The 14,238-nt window shown below is 47.4% G+C and overlaps 1 protein-coding gene across 1 annotated transcript in view; it reads right to left on the reverse strand.

Annotated features, from left to right (window-relative positions):
* LOC140390342 (uncharacterized) overlaps positions 1-14,238 on the reverse strand; it is an 87,394-nt gene that overhangs the window by 24,311 nt on the left and 48,845 nt on the right. The window contains exons 7-8 of the mRNA XM_072475414.1: positions 12,205-12,300; positions 4,690-4,794 (exon numbers count right to left, since the gene is read on the reverse strand). Coding sequence (XP_072331515.1) covers positions 4,690-4,794; positions 12,205-12,300 — 201 coding nt within the window. The remainder of the gene's footprint in view (positions 1-4,689; positions 4,795-12,204; positions 12,301-14,238) is intronic.

Here is a 14,238-nt window from a genome sequence, read left to right on the forward strand (position 1 = left end):
TAGCCATAGTATTAATATGGCTAGTCCAGCTCAGATTCTGATCAATGGTAACCCCCAGGATGTTGATTGTGGGGAATACAATGAAGGTAATGCTATTGAATGTCAAGGGGCGATGGTTAGATCCTCTCTTGTAGGAGATGGAAGCCCACGTCTCCACCCTATCCCCATAACCCAGGAACACCATCTAATCTTCTGGACACTAAGGGCAATTTAGCATGGTCAATCCACCTAACCTGCACATCTTTGGACTGTGGGAGGAAACCGGAGCACCCGGAGGAAACCCACGCACACACGGGGAGGATGTGCAGACTCCGCACAGACAGTGACCCAAGCCGCAATCGAACCTGGGACCCTGGAGCTGTGAAGCAATTGTGCTATAGCGCCTTTTTTTCTCTCTGTAAATGTTACAAATTTGTTTTAAATAAAAAATTTCAAAAAAAACAAAAAAACTCCTGGCTGGAAATTGTACAGGAAACTGACTACAGCAGGAATTCAGTCACCGCAGCATATTGCAATGAGACACGGGACCAATGTTGTGCTGAATCATCGAATGTTTTAGGTGAAATTCACTGATAAACAAGTCATGGTCTGTCACCGAGGAATTTTTCGGTTAACAGCTGGGACTGTTTTGTTGCATTGGCAAATTTCAACCGATGTGAAATATTGCCACACATTCCTTCACCCCTTGGGGCTTGAGAGTTTTGGAGAAGTCACGTTATTGCGTTATTTCCCTTGAACTTTCTTCACAATACATCAAAAACAAGGTCATGAAAAATTTACAGATGAGGGTGGCAATGGTTAGCACTGCTGCCTCATAGTGCCAGGGACCCGGGTTCGATTCAGGCCTTGGGTGACTATGTGGAGTTTGCACGTTCTTCCCGTGTCTACGTGGGTTTCTTCCGGGTGCTCCGGTTTCCTCCCACTGTCCAACAATTTGCAGGTTAGGCGGATTGACCATTGAAATTGTTCCTTAGTGTTCAACGGTTAGATCTGGTCACAGAGATAGCGCTTAGGTAGAGTGCTCTTTCGGGGGGTCGTGTAGACTTGATGTGCTGAATGGCCTCATTCTGCCCTATCGGGATTCTATGAAAGGCCACTCAGCCTATCTCAGTTGATCTGTCCTAAATGACGAAAACCTACCAGCCAGACCGTCAATGACAGCAGCTACTCAGTGGAAAGGGGTTCACAGATTCACACCTCAGCAAATCAGTAAAAGCAGATCCCGAGTCTCATTTACAAGATGCTGGCTTCGTCTGACTGTGTCAGAACCACTAATATGGAATATTATAGATGGAGCGTGAGAACTATTCTGTGTACAATGCCAGCACTAAGGTACCACTGAGACTGGTTCTGGTCTGAAAGATTGCCAGGAGAAATGTCAAAAAGCAGTGAGGCGAATTCTCACTCTCAGGATTAAGCGCTGAACCCTAATGAGAGGTGCGTACACGACCCGCCTCAATGTGAAAATGGTTGAATGTTGGTGGCTCACAGATTACACCCAGTGCTTTATTTTACTTCTCACTGACTTCCATGGTCCACACCGATCAGGATCCCAACAGGTGAGTTGTCCTAAAATAATACCCTCTACCTCATGCGACTCCCCCCTCCAACACCACCCCCAATGCCAAAACTTGCACCCCACCTCCCTTCCAGTAAATAATTGCATCTCCTCCTGCGCTGTGGCAGGCCGCAGTCACCACGTTCACTGCACCCACCCCGCCTCCACCCCCCGCTGTTGGTCGCACAATGAGCAACAAATTTGCTAATAATAAGAAATGCTAACAACAACGTTAGTTTAATGTGATGAAGCATCCACAGGTAAAGCACAGGAGCTTTACTAAACAAAATGTGACACCCGTGTTGCGGGTTCTCTGTTGCGAGACCGCCCTGTTACCGTTGCTAATGGGGACGGAGAATTTGGCCGCGCTGTTTGCTGGCGGCTGCATGCTCTACTCCTGCTGCCTGTCAATGGGATTTCCCATTGAACTCATCCCATGCCGCCCGGGAAACCTGCGGGTGGGCATGCGCTGCCCGGGGGATCAGAAAATCCCACCGCCAGCAAACGGCCGGAGAATTCCGGCCCAGGTCAGGATGACCCAAAGCTCGGCCAAAGAAGCAGGTCTTAAGAAGAGGAAAAGTGAAAAATGGGGGCAGGAAATGGAGAGATGTAGAAGGAATTTCAGAGCTTGGGAGCGAGGCAGCTCAAGGATGAAAATAAAGGATACGCAAAAGGCCAGGATTGGAGGAGCACGGATATCTTGGAGGGTGGTGGGTTTGGCGAAGATAACAGAGATAAGAAGGGGAGTGACCATGGAGGGATTTGGAAGCAAGGATGAGAATCTTAAGAACAAAGCACTGTTAGATTGAGAGCCAACATAAATCAGCCAGCACAGGTTTGATAGGGGAATGGGACCTGGAACAAAACACATGCAGCAGAGTTTAGGATGAGCTCACGTTTAGCGAAGGTATTATGTGGGAATCCCACCAAGAGTACATTGGAATAGTCAAGCCTGGAGGTTTATAACAAGGCATTAATGTGGGTTTCAATGGCTGAAGAGCTGAGGCAAGGCAATGTTACAGAGGTGGAATTAGATAGTTTTCCTGATGGAGCGACATGAGGCTGGAAGTTCATCTCAGGGTCAGGTATAACATCTGGTTCAGTCTCAGAGAGAGGGGCACAGTAAGTAACTCAGGGGTGGAGTTTGGAGCAGGGATTTACAGAATTTACAGTGCGGAAGGAGGCCATTCGGCCCATCCAGTATGCACCAGCCATTGGAAAGAGCACCCTACTTGAGACCACACCTCCACCCTATCCCCACAACCCAGCATCCCCACCCAATATTTCTGGACACCAAGGGCAATGTAGCATGGCCAATCCACCTAACCTGCATATCTTTTGAGTACCCAACTATTTTTTTTCCCTTTAAGTGGCAATTTAGCGTGGCCAGTCAACCTAGTCTGCACATCTTTGGGTTGTGGGGGTGAATGCCACGCAAATACGGGGAGAATGTGCAAACTCCACACGGACATTGACCCAGGGCCAGGATTCAAACCCAGGTCTTCAGCACTGTAGTCCCAGTGCTAACCACTGCACTGCGTGCCGCCCCGCCCTGCATATCTTTGGACTGCGGGAGGAAATTGGAGCACCGGGAAGCCCACACAGGCACAGGGAGAACGTGCAGACTCTGCACAGACAGTAACCCAGCCGGGAATCGAACAGGAGATCCTGGAGCTGTGAAACAACAGTGCTAACCACTGTGCCACACTGCCGGGATTGCAGACAATGGCTTTCATCTCCCCAATATATAACTGGAAGAAATTTCTGCTCATCTAACACTGAGTGTCAATAAGGAGTCGGACGGTTTAGCAACAGTGGCGGAGTTGTGGAAGGTGAGGTGGAGCTGGACGTCATCCGTGTTCATGGCCTGAATTTTTCATTCGTCAGGTATGTGTACTGGGCAGGCCCAGAAGTGGGAACAAAACATGCTCCCGGCTCCGGCTGGGCCCGAAACCTAATTTCACACTGGCTGGCCAATTAATGGGAGGGTGACATGAAATTCGCACTGGGAAAAGCTCGGTGCTGCTGGGAGAGGGCGGGAAAAGAACAGGCACCGAGGAAAGTGAGGGTGCGAGCCGGCGCTTCTGAGGTGCACCCTCAGGGGGGACAGCAGGTGAGCAAGAGCTGCTGCAGGGAGCTGAAGGCCTGTAAAAAAAAAATTGTGAGGGAAAAATTATCTAGGCAGCACATTCAAACTATACCTCAGGCCTCAAGACACCTTTTTAAATTTTGGGCCGGATTCTCCGGTCCGCCAGCCGGGTGTTTCCCGGTCGCTCGCTGTTCGCAAGCGGCGGGATTCTATCTTCCCGCCAATTGTCAATGGAATTTTCTGTTGTAATCGCCCCACGCCACCGGGAAACCCATGGGCAGGGGGTGCGCTGCCGGCGGGAAAAGTGATTCACAATGACCTGAGAATTCCTGCCTTTATTTCAGCCCCCGACATTTCATCCCATCCTCGACTGAGGTTGCAGCTAAAACGTAAAGGCAGCCTGGCCAATGGGCCCGCCCGCCACCCATAAAAGAAGACAGGCCTGGTAAAACTTCATCTAATTCGTCCTTTAATGGGATAAATTGCCTGCTCGATTGACTGAAATATTGCACGGGTGCGCCAGGATGACAGGACACGGGACCCATATCTTCTCACTTGATTTCCCGCACTTTCGCCCAAGCAGCATAAAATCTGGACCATGTGTTTTTGGATGATGTGGCCAAGGGGAGAAAGTCGCTGAGAAATAGGAAATGGGCCTATTATACCATCACCAACAGTCCAGTCCCTGCCCAAATGAAGCAAAAGAAAATGGTGCAGAGGCTATGATCCAAAATCGTTGAACTCAATTTTGAGTGCAGGAGGTGCTTCACTGAAAGATGAAGTTGCTGCTCTTTGGGCTGCTGTTGAGCGTCACTGGAACTGTGTAGGAGGCCGAGGACGAGAGGTCAGAGTGCAAATATTCCTTAAAAGCCGATGTATTGACCAAGCTTTTGGACAACTGTCCGAACACCTTGATGTTTGCTTCAATGGCCATTTTTGTCAGCCTACACCCCTGTGAAACACCTTGGAACACATGGTTAACCAAAGGTAGATAAACGCAAGATACTGTTATAGTTTTAAAATGGGTGAGATCATTACTTACATTGTCGGACATAAATTCCAAAGATTAAAACAGAAATAACGATTGGCACCACCACAGCAAGGGAGATACGTAAATGTAGATCAGGTGATGGTTCACATCCTTTACCTGCGGATAGACAACATCATGTAAATCTATGAACTGCAGATTGTAATCAGCACATTCATTGCAAATTCAAAGGAATAGAAGACTATGCAAACCAAGAACAGGGACACTGGGAAAACTCAGCAGGAGAGAAAGAGCTAATGTTTCGAGTCAACGGACTTTGTCAGAACTGAAAGGAGGGAGAATAAAACCTTTAGTAGTATCACAAGTAGGCTGACATTAACACTGCAAAGATGCTACTGTAAAAATCCCCTAGTCGCCACATTCCGCCGCCTGTTTGGGTACACTGAGGGAGAATTCAGAATGGCCAATTCACCTAACAAGCGCGTTTTACGGGACTTGTGGGAGGAAACCGGAGCACCCGGAAGAAACCCATGCAGATTTGGGTCAGGCACAGACAGTGACCCAAGCCGGGAATCGAACCTGGGACCCTGGCGCTGTGAAGCAACAGTGCTAACCTCTACACTACTGTGCCGCCCAAATCTGTTAGAGCAAAAAAATCTTGAATCAAAAAAGTTGCAACTTTTAAAACAAACAACATGGCCTGATGTAAGAGGGGACCCCGGGGGTATTCTGCATTGAGGCAATATATATGGAATAGTAGAAAGAGAAAAACGGGGGGGGGGAGGGTTTAAGAAAAGTTGAAATCTAAAGTTGCCGAACTCAACGTTGAGCCCCGAGGGCTACCAAGTGCCAACCGGAAGATGAGACGCTGCTCCTCCAGCTTGCAGTGGGCTTCACTGGAGCATTGCAAGAGGCCACGGACGGACATGTGGGCCCGAGAGACCGCATTGGGAGCAGCGAAGGCAATATCTATTTTAAATATTTTCGAAAACAATTCTATTTTATTTTGTTAAATGCCCTATAGATGCATTCATCTTGTCCAACTTCCTGTCGTCTCAATTTTTTGAACACAACTTTGTCAACATTTAACACCAAGATGGACGAGGTACACATTTAGAAAAGGAAAAGTTGCAGGCTGTAGCCAGTAGGTGGCACTGGGTGGTGAAATATTTCTGTCCTCACACCATCATCTGTATGTACACAGTGGGCTGAATGGCTTCCTCTAATCAGTAATGATTCAATTATTTCATAACCACGCAATAAAGCAACTGATCGCAGGCTGGATTAAAGACAATTCATAAATACAACACAATATATGACATGTTCACATCATGCAAACAAAAGGAGGTGGTCATTCAGCCAATTTATTCTCTGCTGGCCCTTTGAAAGTATTATCTAATTAGTCCCGCTCCCTTGTTTTTTCCTCTATTGCTCTGATAATGGGCGGGATTCTCTGGTCCCCCAGCCGCTCGCTTCCCGGCGGTGTGCCGGTCACTGGCGGTGGGATTCTCTCCTTCCACAATGGGAACTCCCATCGAAACCACCCTAAGTCACCAGGAAACCCGATCAGAAGGGTGCACTGTCAGCGGAAAAGCAAATCCCGATGACCGGAGGATTCCGGTTAATCTTTCCTTTTCAAGTATATTTCCAATATCCATTTGACAGTTACCACTGAAACTGTGTCCAACCCCGTACTGCATTTCAGATTATAATTTGCTGCAGCAGTGAAATTCCTCTCAGTTCCACGTCCCCCCCAAACCCATAGGACCATAAGACACAGGAGTAGAATTAGGCCATTCGGCCCATCGAGTCTGCTCCGCCATTCAATCATGGCTGATATTTCTCTCATCCCCATTCTCCTGCCTTCTCCCCATAACCGCTGATCCCCTTATTGATCAAGAACCTATCTATCTCTGTCTTAAAGACACTCAGTGATTTGGCCTCCACAGCCTCCTGCGGCAAAGAGTTCCACAGATTCACCACCCTCTGGCTGAAGAAATTCCTCCTCATCTCAGTTTTAAAGGAGCGTCCCTTTAGTCTGAGATTGTGTCCTCTGCTTCTCCTGTTTCCGACAAGTGGAAACATCCTCTCCACGTCCACCCTATCCAGGCCTCACAGTATCCTGTAAGTTTCAATAAGATCCCCCCATATCCTTCTGAACTCCAACGAGTACAGACCCAGAGTCCTCAAACGGTCCCCCCCCCCCCCTTTCAGGTTCTCCTGCAACTCAAGAACCCCCTGAACTCTCAGCTCCTCTCACATTTTCTTTGCTGTACCACTGTCAGCCATGCCTGAAGCTGTCTGGATCCCATGTTCCGGAATTCCCTCCTCAAAATTACTCCACCTCCCCACCATCTCCCCCTTGTTTAAGTCTGTTATAACATGGGGTAATACAACGAGGCAGAGTTTGTAGTGATTGCTGTATATCAATATACATGATCATTGTATGTAAAACTAGTACAGTCAATTCAACACTTGATGTCTCCCTGTCAGGTGGTATAAAAATACTTTTTCCCCTCTTTCTGAGAGAGTGTGCATCAGGAGAGAGAACAGACAAAACATAGAATAGCTAGAGAGAGAGAAGTTATTTCACTGTTATATTGTATAGTTAGTTAGTTATCATTACTATATTTTATTTTATTACTAGTTGAATATTAAGTGAAAAGAACTCACAGTTATAATTTATATTACTCAATAAATTAGTTTATCTTTACTTTTAGATGGACCCAGTTAAATCACTAAGACATCTAAAGACCACTATTAATCTTAATTTGAACTGGAAGTTGTTCAAACAACAGTTCCAGCTCTATTTAGAAGCTAGTGATTTAAATGCTGCATCAGATGCTGGAAGTATTGCTTTACTTCCGTCCCTGGGAGGACAGCAATCAATCAAAATCAACAATTTGTTTAATTTTGCTGCTGGTGAGGATAAATCAAAGTTTGATGAAGTAATAGCGAAGTTCGATGAACGTTGCAAAATGCAAACAAATGACATTTTAGAAAAATTCATATTTCATAAAAGAGTTCAAACATTTGGTGAATCGGTATATAACTTTACAACAGATGTAAAAATTCCCTCAAACCTCTGCAATTTTTTTAATGCTGCGTGATTCTAAGATTCGTGATCAGATAGTTTTTGGAATAAGAGATGAAAGCTTAAGACAAGAACTCTTAAGGCAAAACGACTTAACTTAAAAATAGCAGTGGAAACCTTCCATGAGGTAAAGGCAGTATCGCACTCGATGCAGAAGCAAGAAGTATCAGGAATAAGGGGGATGAACTTACAGCACGGATCAGTACTTGGAACTACGATGTTGTGGCCATTACCGAGACATGGATTTCACAGGGGCAGGAATGGTTGTTAGATGTCCCGGGGTTTCGATGTCTTAAGAACAATAGGGAGGGAGGTAAAAGAGGAGGGGGAGTGGCACTGTTAATTAGAGAGTGCATCACAGCTGCAGAAAAGGAGGTAGTCGAGGAGGGGTTGTCTACGGAGTCAGTTTGGGTGGAAGTCAGAAACAAGAAAGGAGCAGCCACTTTGTTGGGAGTTTTCTATAGACCCCCCCAATAGCAGCAAAGAGATGGAGGAACAGATTGTAACAGAGTTGTTGTCATGAGTGGCTTCAACTTCCCTAATATTGACTGAAACCTCCTTACTGCAAATGGTTTAGATGGAGCAGATTTTGTCAGGTGTATCCAGGAAGGACTTCTGACTCAATATGTAGATAGGCAGACTAGTGCGGAGGCCACATTGGATTTGTTCCTTGGCAACGAACCAGGCCAGGTGTCGGATGTCTCGTTGGGAGAGGATTTCGGTGACAGTGACCACAACTCCTTGACCTTTACCATAGTCATGGAGCGAAGAAGGAAGAGAGGTGACTTGATACATGTGTACAAGGTGATGAGAGGCATGGATAGCCAGAGACTTTTCCCCAGGGCGGAAATCGCTATCACGAGGGGACATAATTTTAAGGTGATTGGAGGGAGATATAGGGGAGATGTCAGAGGTCGGTTCTTTACACAGAGAGTGGTGGGTGCGTGGAATGTACTGTCAGCGGAGGTGGTGGAGTCAGAGGCATGAGAGACATTTAAGCGACTCTTGGACAGGCACGTGGACAGCAGTAAATTGAACGGGTGTAGGTTAGGTTGATCTTAGATTAGGATAAGTGGTCGGCACGACATCGTGGGCTGAAGGGCCTGTACTGTGCTGTATTGTTCTATGTTCTTGGACATAGCTACGTATTTTGGATATGATGATCATCAGCAACAAGGTTGAAAATGACTCCACACAGAGAGTACTGATCAACTCCGTTGAGAGAGCGCTGATTGTCTCCACAGAGAGAACACTGCACGACTCCACACAGAGAGCGAGGAAAGACTCCACAGAGGGAATGATGGAAGCCCCCACAGAGAGATGGTTGACAGAGTCCAGAATGGAAGCAATCAAAGACATCAGAGCAACAACCAAACACGAAGAAGACTATGAAGGTCTATCCACCTTATTTGAGCAACGAGAAGATTTGAAAGTCTATCCAGCTCATTTAAACAACAGCACAGTCAATTCAACACTAGATGTCTCACTGTCATGTGGTATAAAAAGACTTTTTCCGCTCTTTCTGAGAAAGTGTGCATCAGGAGAGAGAACAGACAAAACATAGAATAGCTAGTGAGAGAGAAGTTATAAGTTATTTCATTGTTATACTGCATAGTTAGTTAGTTATCTTTACTATATTTTATTTTGTTACTAGTTGAGTATTAAGTGAAAAGTATCAAGTAATATAACAGAGTTCAATCATGAAGGTGATTGATTATCGATGAAAGAACTTTTTATACACAGATCAACACAACTCCAAACAGGCCTAGTCGCACCAACTACAGTGTTACCCTGATGATTCCCCGCTGCCTGGGTCTGCGCCCCAGCACCCGCTAGGCCCAGGTCCACGCGTTCTGTCCCTATAGGGTCTGAGCAGGTCACATGGCCCATGAAGGATCGCCCCATAAAGCGGCCATGCTATCACAAAGACCCTCATGGACCGAGGTTTGTGTCTGCCTTTCTAACATCTTCTTTGGCACAGTGTCCACTCTCCTCCCTCTCCGTGAAGCACCATTAAACAAGGTTCTACATTGGTTCCACAGGGTGCATTGTGTGCAGCTCTTTTTCACTCTTATCATACTGTAACCACACACATGCAGCACAGTGGTTAGCACTGCTGCTTCACGGCGCCAGGGACCCGGGTTCAATTCCGGCCTTAGGTGACTGTGTGGAGTTTGCACTTTCTTCCCGAGTTTGTGTGGGTTTCCTCCGGGTGCTCTGGTTTCCTCCCACAGTCCAAAGATGTGCAGGTTAGTTGGATTGGCCACGCTAAATTGCCCCTTAGTGTACAAAGATGTGCAGGTTAGGTGGGGTTATGGGGATAGGGTAGTGGGGCCTAAGTCGGGTGCTCTTTCAGAGGGTTGGTGCAGCTTTGATGGACAGAATGGCTTCCTTCTACACTATAGGAATTCTAAGAAATGGTTGTTTCGTGGCTCCCATTACTGGAGCATGGATTCCTATTACCTGCTGGGGGCAATCCTGCCTTTTTCCATTTAATGATAATGGCTATTGACACCGGTAAATTGCTAAAGATGGGAATGATAATAAAATGCATAAAAAGACCGGAACAGTAACCTTTGCTCCTTTCAAGACCTGAGGATGCCCTGAAGTGCTGTACAGCCAAGAAAGGTACTTTAAGTTAAAACACAGAAGTGTGATGAAGTATAATGTCGGATAAATAGCTTCCGATTTGTTTTTCTCGAACTTCCACAAATAACAACATGATAATGAGCATATAACCTGCCTTAATGACAATGGATATCACCTCTGTCCTTTCATAAAGTGCCAGGAGATCTTTCATATCCACCTGAGGGGGCAGACAGGGCTTTTTGTTGAATGTCTCCCTTCAGAAGACGGCAGCGCTGACACTGCAGCACTCCCTCCGTTCTGCAGTGAATTGTTAGCCTGGACTTTGTGCTCAGGTATCTGGAGTGGGACTTCAACTCACTACCTTGAAAAATTGGCGAGGTGCCTACTGGCACTGTGATACGAGGATAGACTAACAAGACTGAGGTCAGAATTCGCCGGCCGTTGGGATTCGCTCTCCGGCAGCGTGGGGGAGCTTCAATGGGGAATCCCGCAGCGGGAGTACAGAATCCCACCGCCAGCCAGTGATGTGTCAAATTCTCCGTCCTCGCTTGCAGCAGTAACGGGGCGGACTCGCAATGGAGAGTCCGGAATCACACACAATAGCCAATTTAATATCGTCACCAAGAGCCCAATTTAAAATTTGAATGATTATATGAGGATTTGCTGCCTCGTATGCATGCGGGTCAATTTTTTTTTCAGTTGAAGTTAGGAGTTAAATTTACCTCACCCTTAGTAAGCATACAAGTTTGAAAACATTTACTCACTCATTAAATATTTTGGTGCAGATAGTGGGCGGGATTCTCCATCTATTCATGGCAGCGGGATTCTCCGGTCCCACTGCAGTGAACGGGAGATTTGGCTGAGCGCCAAATTCCCCGTCCTCGCCAGCAGCATTACCAGGGAGGACTCGCAACAGAGCCAGTTTTTCAGAAGGGTGACATTGCAACTCTTAGAGGAAAATTGGATAAATATTTGAAGCTGAGCAAGATACAGGACTGAGGGGGAAGCACGGACAATTGTATTGCAGTTAGTTTGCAAAGATTTTGCGCTCGTGTTCGCCACGACGACGTGGAAGCAAATTTTGAGAGACACAGAAAACGGGAATCTCTTCGGCGAGATCTCATTTATCAATTTTCCTCGCCTATGATGTAACGAGGTTCCTGCCCAGAAAGGCGTGACGTCACGTCGGCGAAGTTTGCAGCAGCTTTTGATAAATGTCAAGAGGCAAAAGGAACCCATTGGGGGCTCCCAGGAAAATATCCCCCCTGAGGGAGGGGGGGTCATGCCTGGGCAGTAACCTCTGGGCAGCTCCATTGGTGGGGATTCCCCTTATTTGTGAGCGGGGGGTTGCCCTTGTGTGTGTGTGTGTGTGTTGGGGGGTTCCCCTTATCTGTGGCAAGGGGGGGGGGGGGGAGGTTGGCTTTGTGCATGTGGGGATGTTTTTCTGTATCTTGGCAGGTGAAGGGTGAAGGATTTTTTATCGACACCTATCGGAGAACCCCGATCTCTGTAGATCTGGCGTTTCCAGCTCGACCGGGCCCCAGCCTCCTTCTGCCGTGTCAACTTTATTCCTTCAGCAGGTGTCCATGAAAACTGTCAAAAATACCCCAGCAAAATGGGGCAGCACGGTGGCACAGTGGTTAGCACTGTTGCCTACGCCGCTGAGGATCCGAGTTCGAATCCCGGCCCTGGGTCACTGCCCGTGTGGAGTTTGCACATTCTCCCTGTATTTGCGTGGGTTTCGCCCCCACAACACAAAGATGTGCAGGGTAGGTGGATTGGCCACGCTAAATCGCCTCTTAAGTGGGAAATAAAAAAAATACCTCAGCAATTAGCTCTTTTTTCTGGGGTTTCAGAATCTGTTGATTTTATCATTGGACACCCACCTGCTAGTTTATTTATTTCCCAGAGCAGAATGCTTGATGTACATATCACAATCAGTCCGCCCATTGGAGTTACTGCATCCAGAGTGACACGGCAACCTGGCAAAAAATAAATCAGAAAGAATCACAGAGAGCACGCATCACGGACACACATGCGCACACACACACATGCGTGCACACATATACACAAACATGCACACGCACATGCAGGCACATACACACGCAAATGCTCGAACACAAATTCTGAGCTGTCCACATCATGCTGCATCTCTGGAGAATTTAACTGGTCAAAAGAAGAACCAAAACACTTATGTGGGCCTGCGTTTGGGATTTTTGGATCACCTGAGGGTGACAAATATCGTTGTCAGCTGTGGAGGTTGTGTGCGCAGTGGCAGCGTCCCGACTTGTGAAGCAGCAGTTCTGGGTTTGAGTCCCACTCTAGAGCATTGGTTAACCAGGGAAGGTGCTTTCATAACGTGGTCAAAGAGGTTGATTATCAACCTGCAAGTCCTTCAGTAAGACCAGGAGAGACTCATAGTCAGCCAGAACCGTGTAGTAGCTGCAACGCAGCAGACTCCCCATGTTAAAAGACTCCACATAGTGCTACGGATGCCTGGTGAGATCCTAACTGTGTCTAAGATACTGGAGCAGAACCACAATTAAGACTGCGGAAAGACGGGCAGTACGGTGACGCAGTGGGTTAGCCCTGTTGCCTCATGGCGCTGAGTTCCCAGGTTCGATCCCAGCTCTGGGTCACTGTCCGTGTGGAGTTTGCACATTCTCCCCGTGTTTGCGTGGGTTTCGCCCCCACAACCCAAAAGATTTGCAGGCTAGGTGGATTGGCCACGCTAAATTGCCCCGAAATTGGAAAAAATGAATTGGGTATTCTGCGGAAAGACCGATTGTATATGAAATAAGGCTTGGTTATTTTAGAAACAAAACTTTATTTGAACTTAAGAAAAAAACAATATTTAAACTTTTAAACTTCAAACCTAGCAATAACAGATTATGGACGCAATTTAATGGAAGGGTTTCTCAGTATGGGAGCAAGCAGGAACTGTCTCAAGCCTCCAGACGGTCGACCCGGTGAGGCATCACCAGTATTAAACGTTAATTGGTCCACTTAACGAGGCCCCTCAGGCTTCACGCCGCAAACGATGGTCCCACCGGCTGATTCGCCCTGACCACGCCCGCCAGCTCCCCGCCAACTAGGGGGAACAGCACTTGAACTGATCCTACAATTATTTGGGAATACAGGTGGCTCAGGTTTGGGCCTGGCTCCGTAAATTGAATTTCAGGAGCCTGGTTGGCAGGGTCAAGTCAAATTTATTGAAATGGGACAGCCTTCCCCTATCGTTGGCAGGCCAGGTACAGGTGGTTAAGGTGACTATTTTGCGGTGGCTTTTATTTTTATTTCTGTGCCTACCTGTCTTTTCGCCATAAACATTTTTTATGGGGGTGGAATGGTTGATTTTGTCGTTTGTGTGGACAGGTAAGGTAGCAAGGGTTAGGAAGGCGGTGTTTCAGAGAGGGCGGCAGTCAGGGGGCCTGACCCTTCCAAAGCTGTTGTATTATTATTGGGTGGCGAATGCTGAGTAGGTGGAAGATTGGTGCCTGGAGCCAGAGGCTGTGTCGGTGAAGATGGGGGCGGGCTCTTGTAAGGGTTGAGGGTGATGACAACGGCGCCGCTTCCGTTTGCCCCAGGGAAATATTTGTGGAGCCCAGTGGTGGTGGAGGCAATTTCGGCTGCACTTTAGGTTAGAGGCGGGGAACGATGGGGATACCAATTCGAGGGAGTCCCGTTTTTGAGCCAGCGAGATGGATGCTAGGTTTCAGGAATGGGAGGAGTGGGATGTAAGGTGTGAATTTGGAAGAGCTGGAGGATAGGTTTGGGATTCCGCGGGGGGGGGAGGTTTTTAGGTATATGCCGGTGCGGGATTTTGCGAAGAAGGTTTTCGCGACTTTTCCGGTTGCGCCATGGGGCTGGAGGAGGGGGTCCCCTCGGCAATCTATGGGAGGATTTTGGAGGAGGATACT

Source organism: Scyliorhinus torazame, chromosome 14 (assembly GCF_047496885.1).
Source record: "Scyliorhinus torazame isolate Kashiwa2021f chromosome 14, sScyTor2.1, whole genome shotgun sequence".
NCBI lineage: Eukaryota > Metazoa > Chordata > Chondrichthyes > Carcharhiniformes > Scyliorhinidae > Scyliorhinus > Scyliorhinus torazame.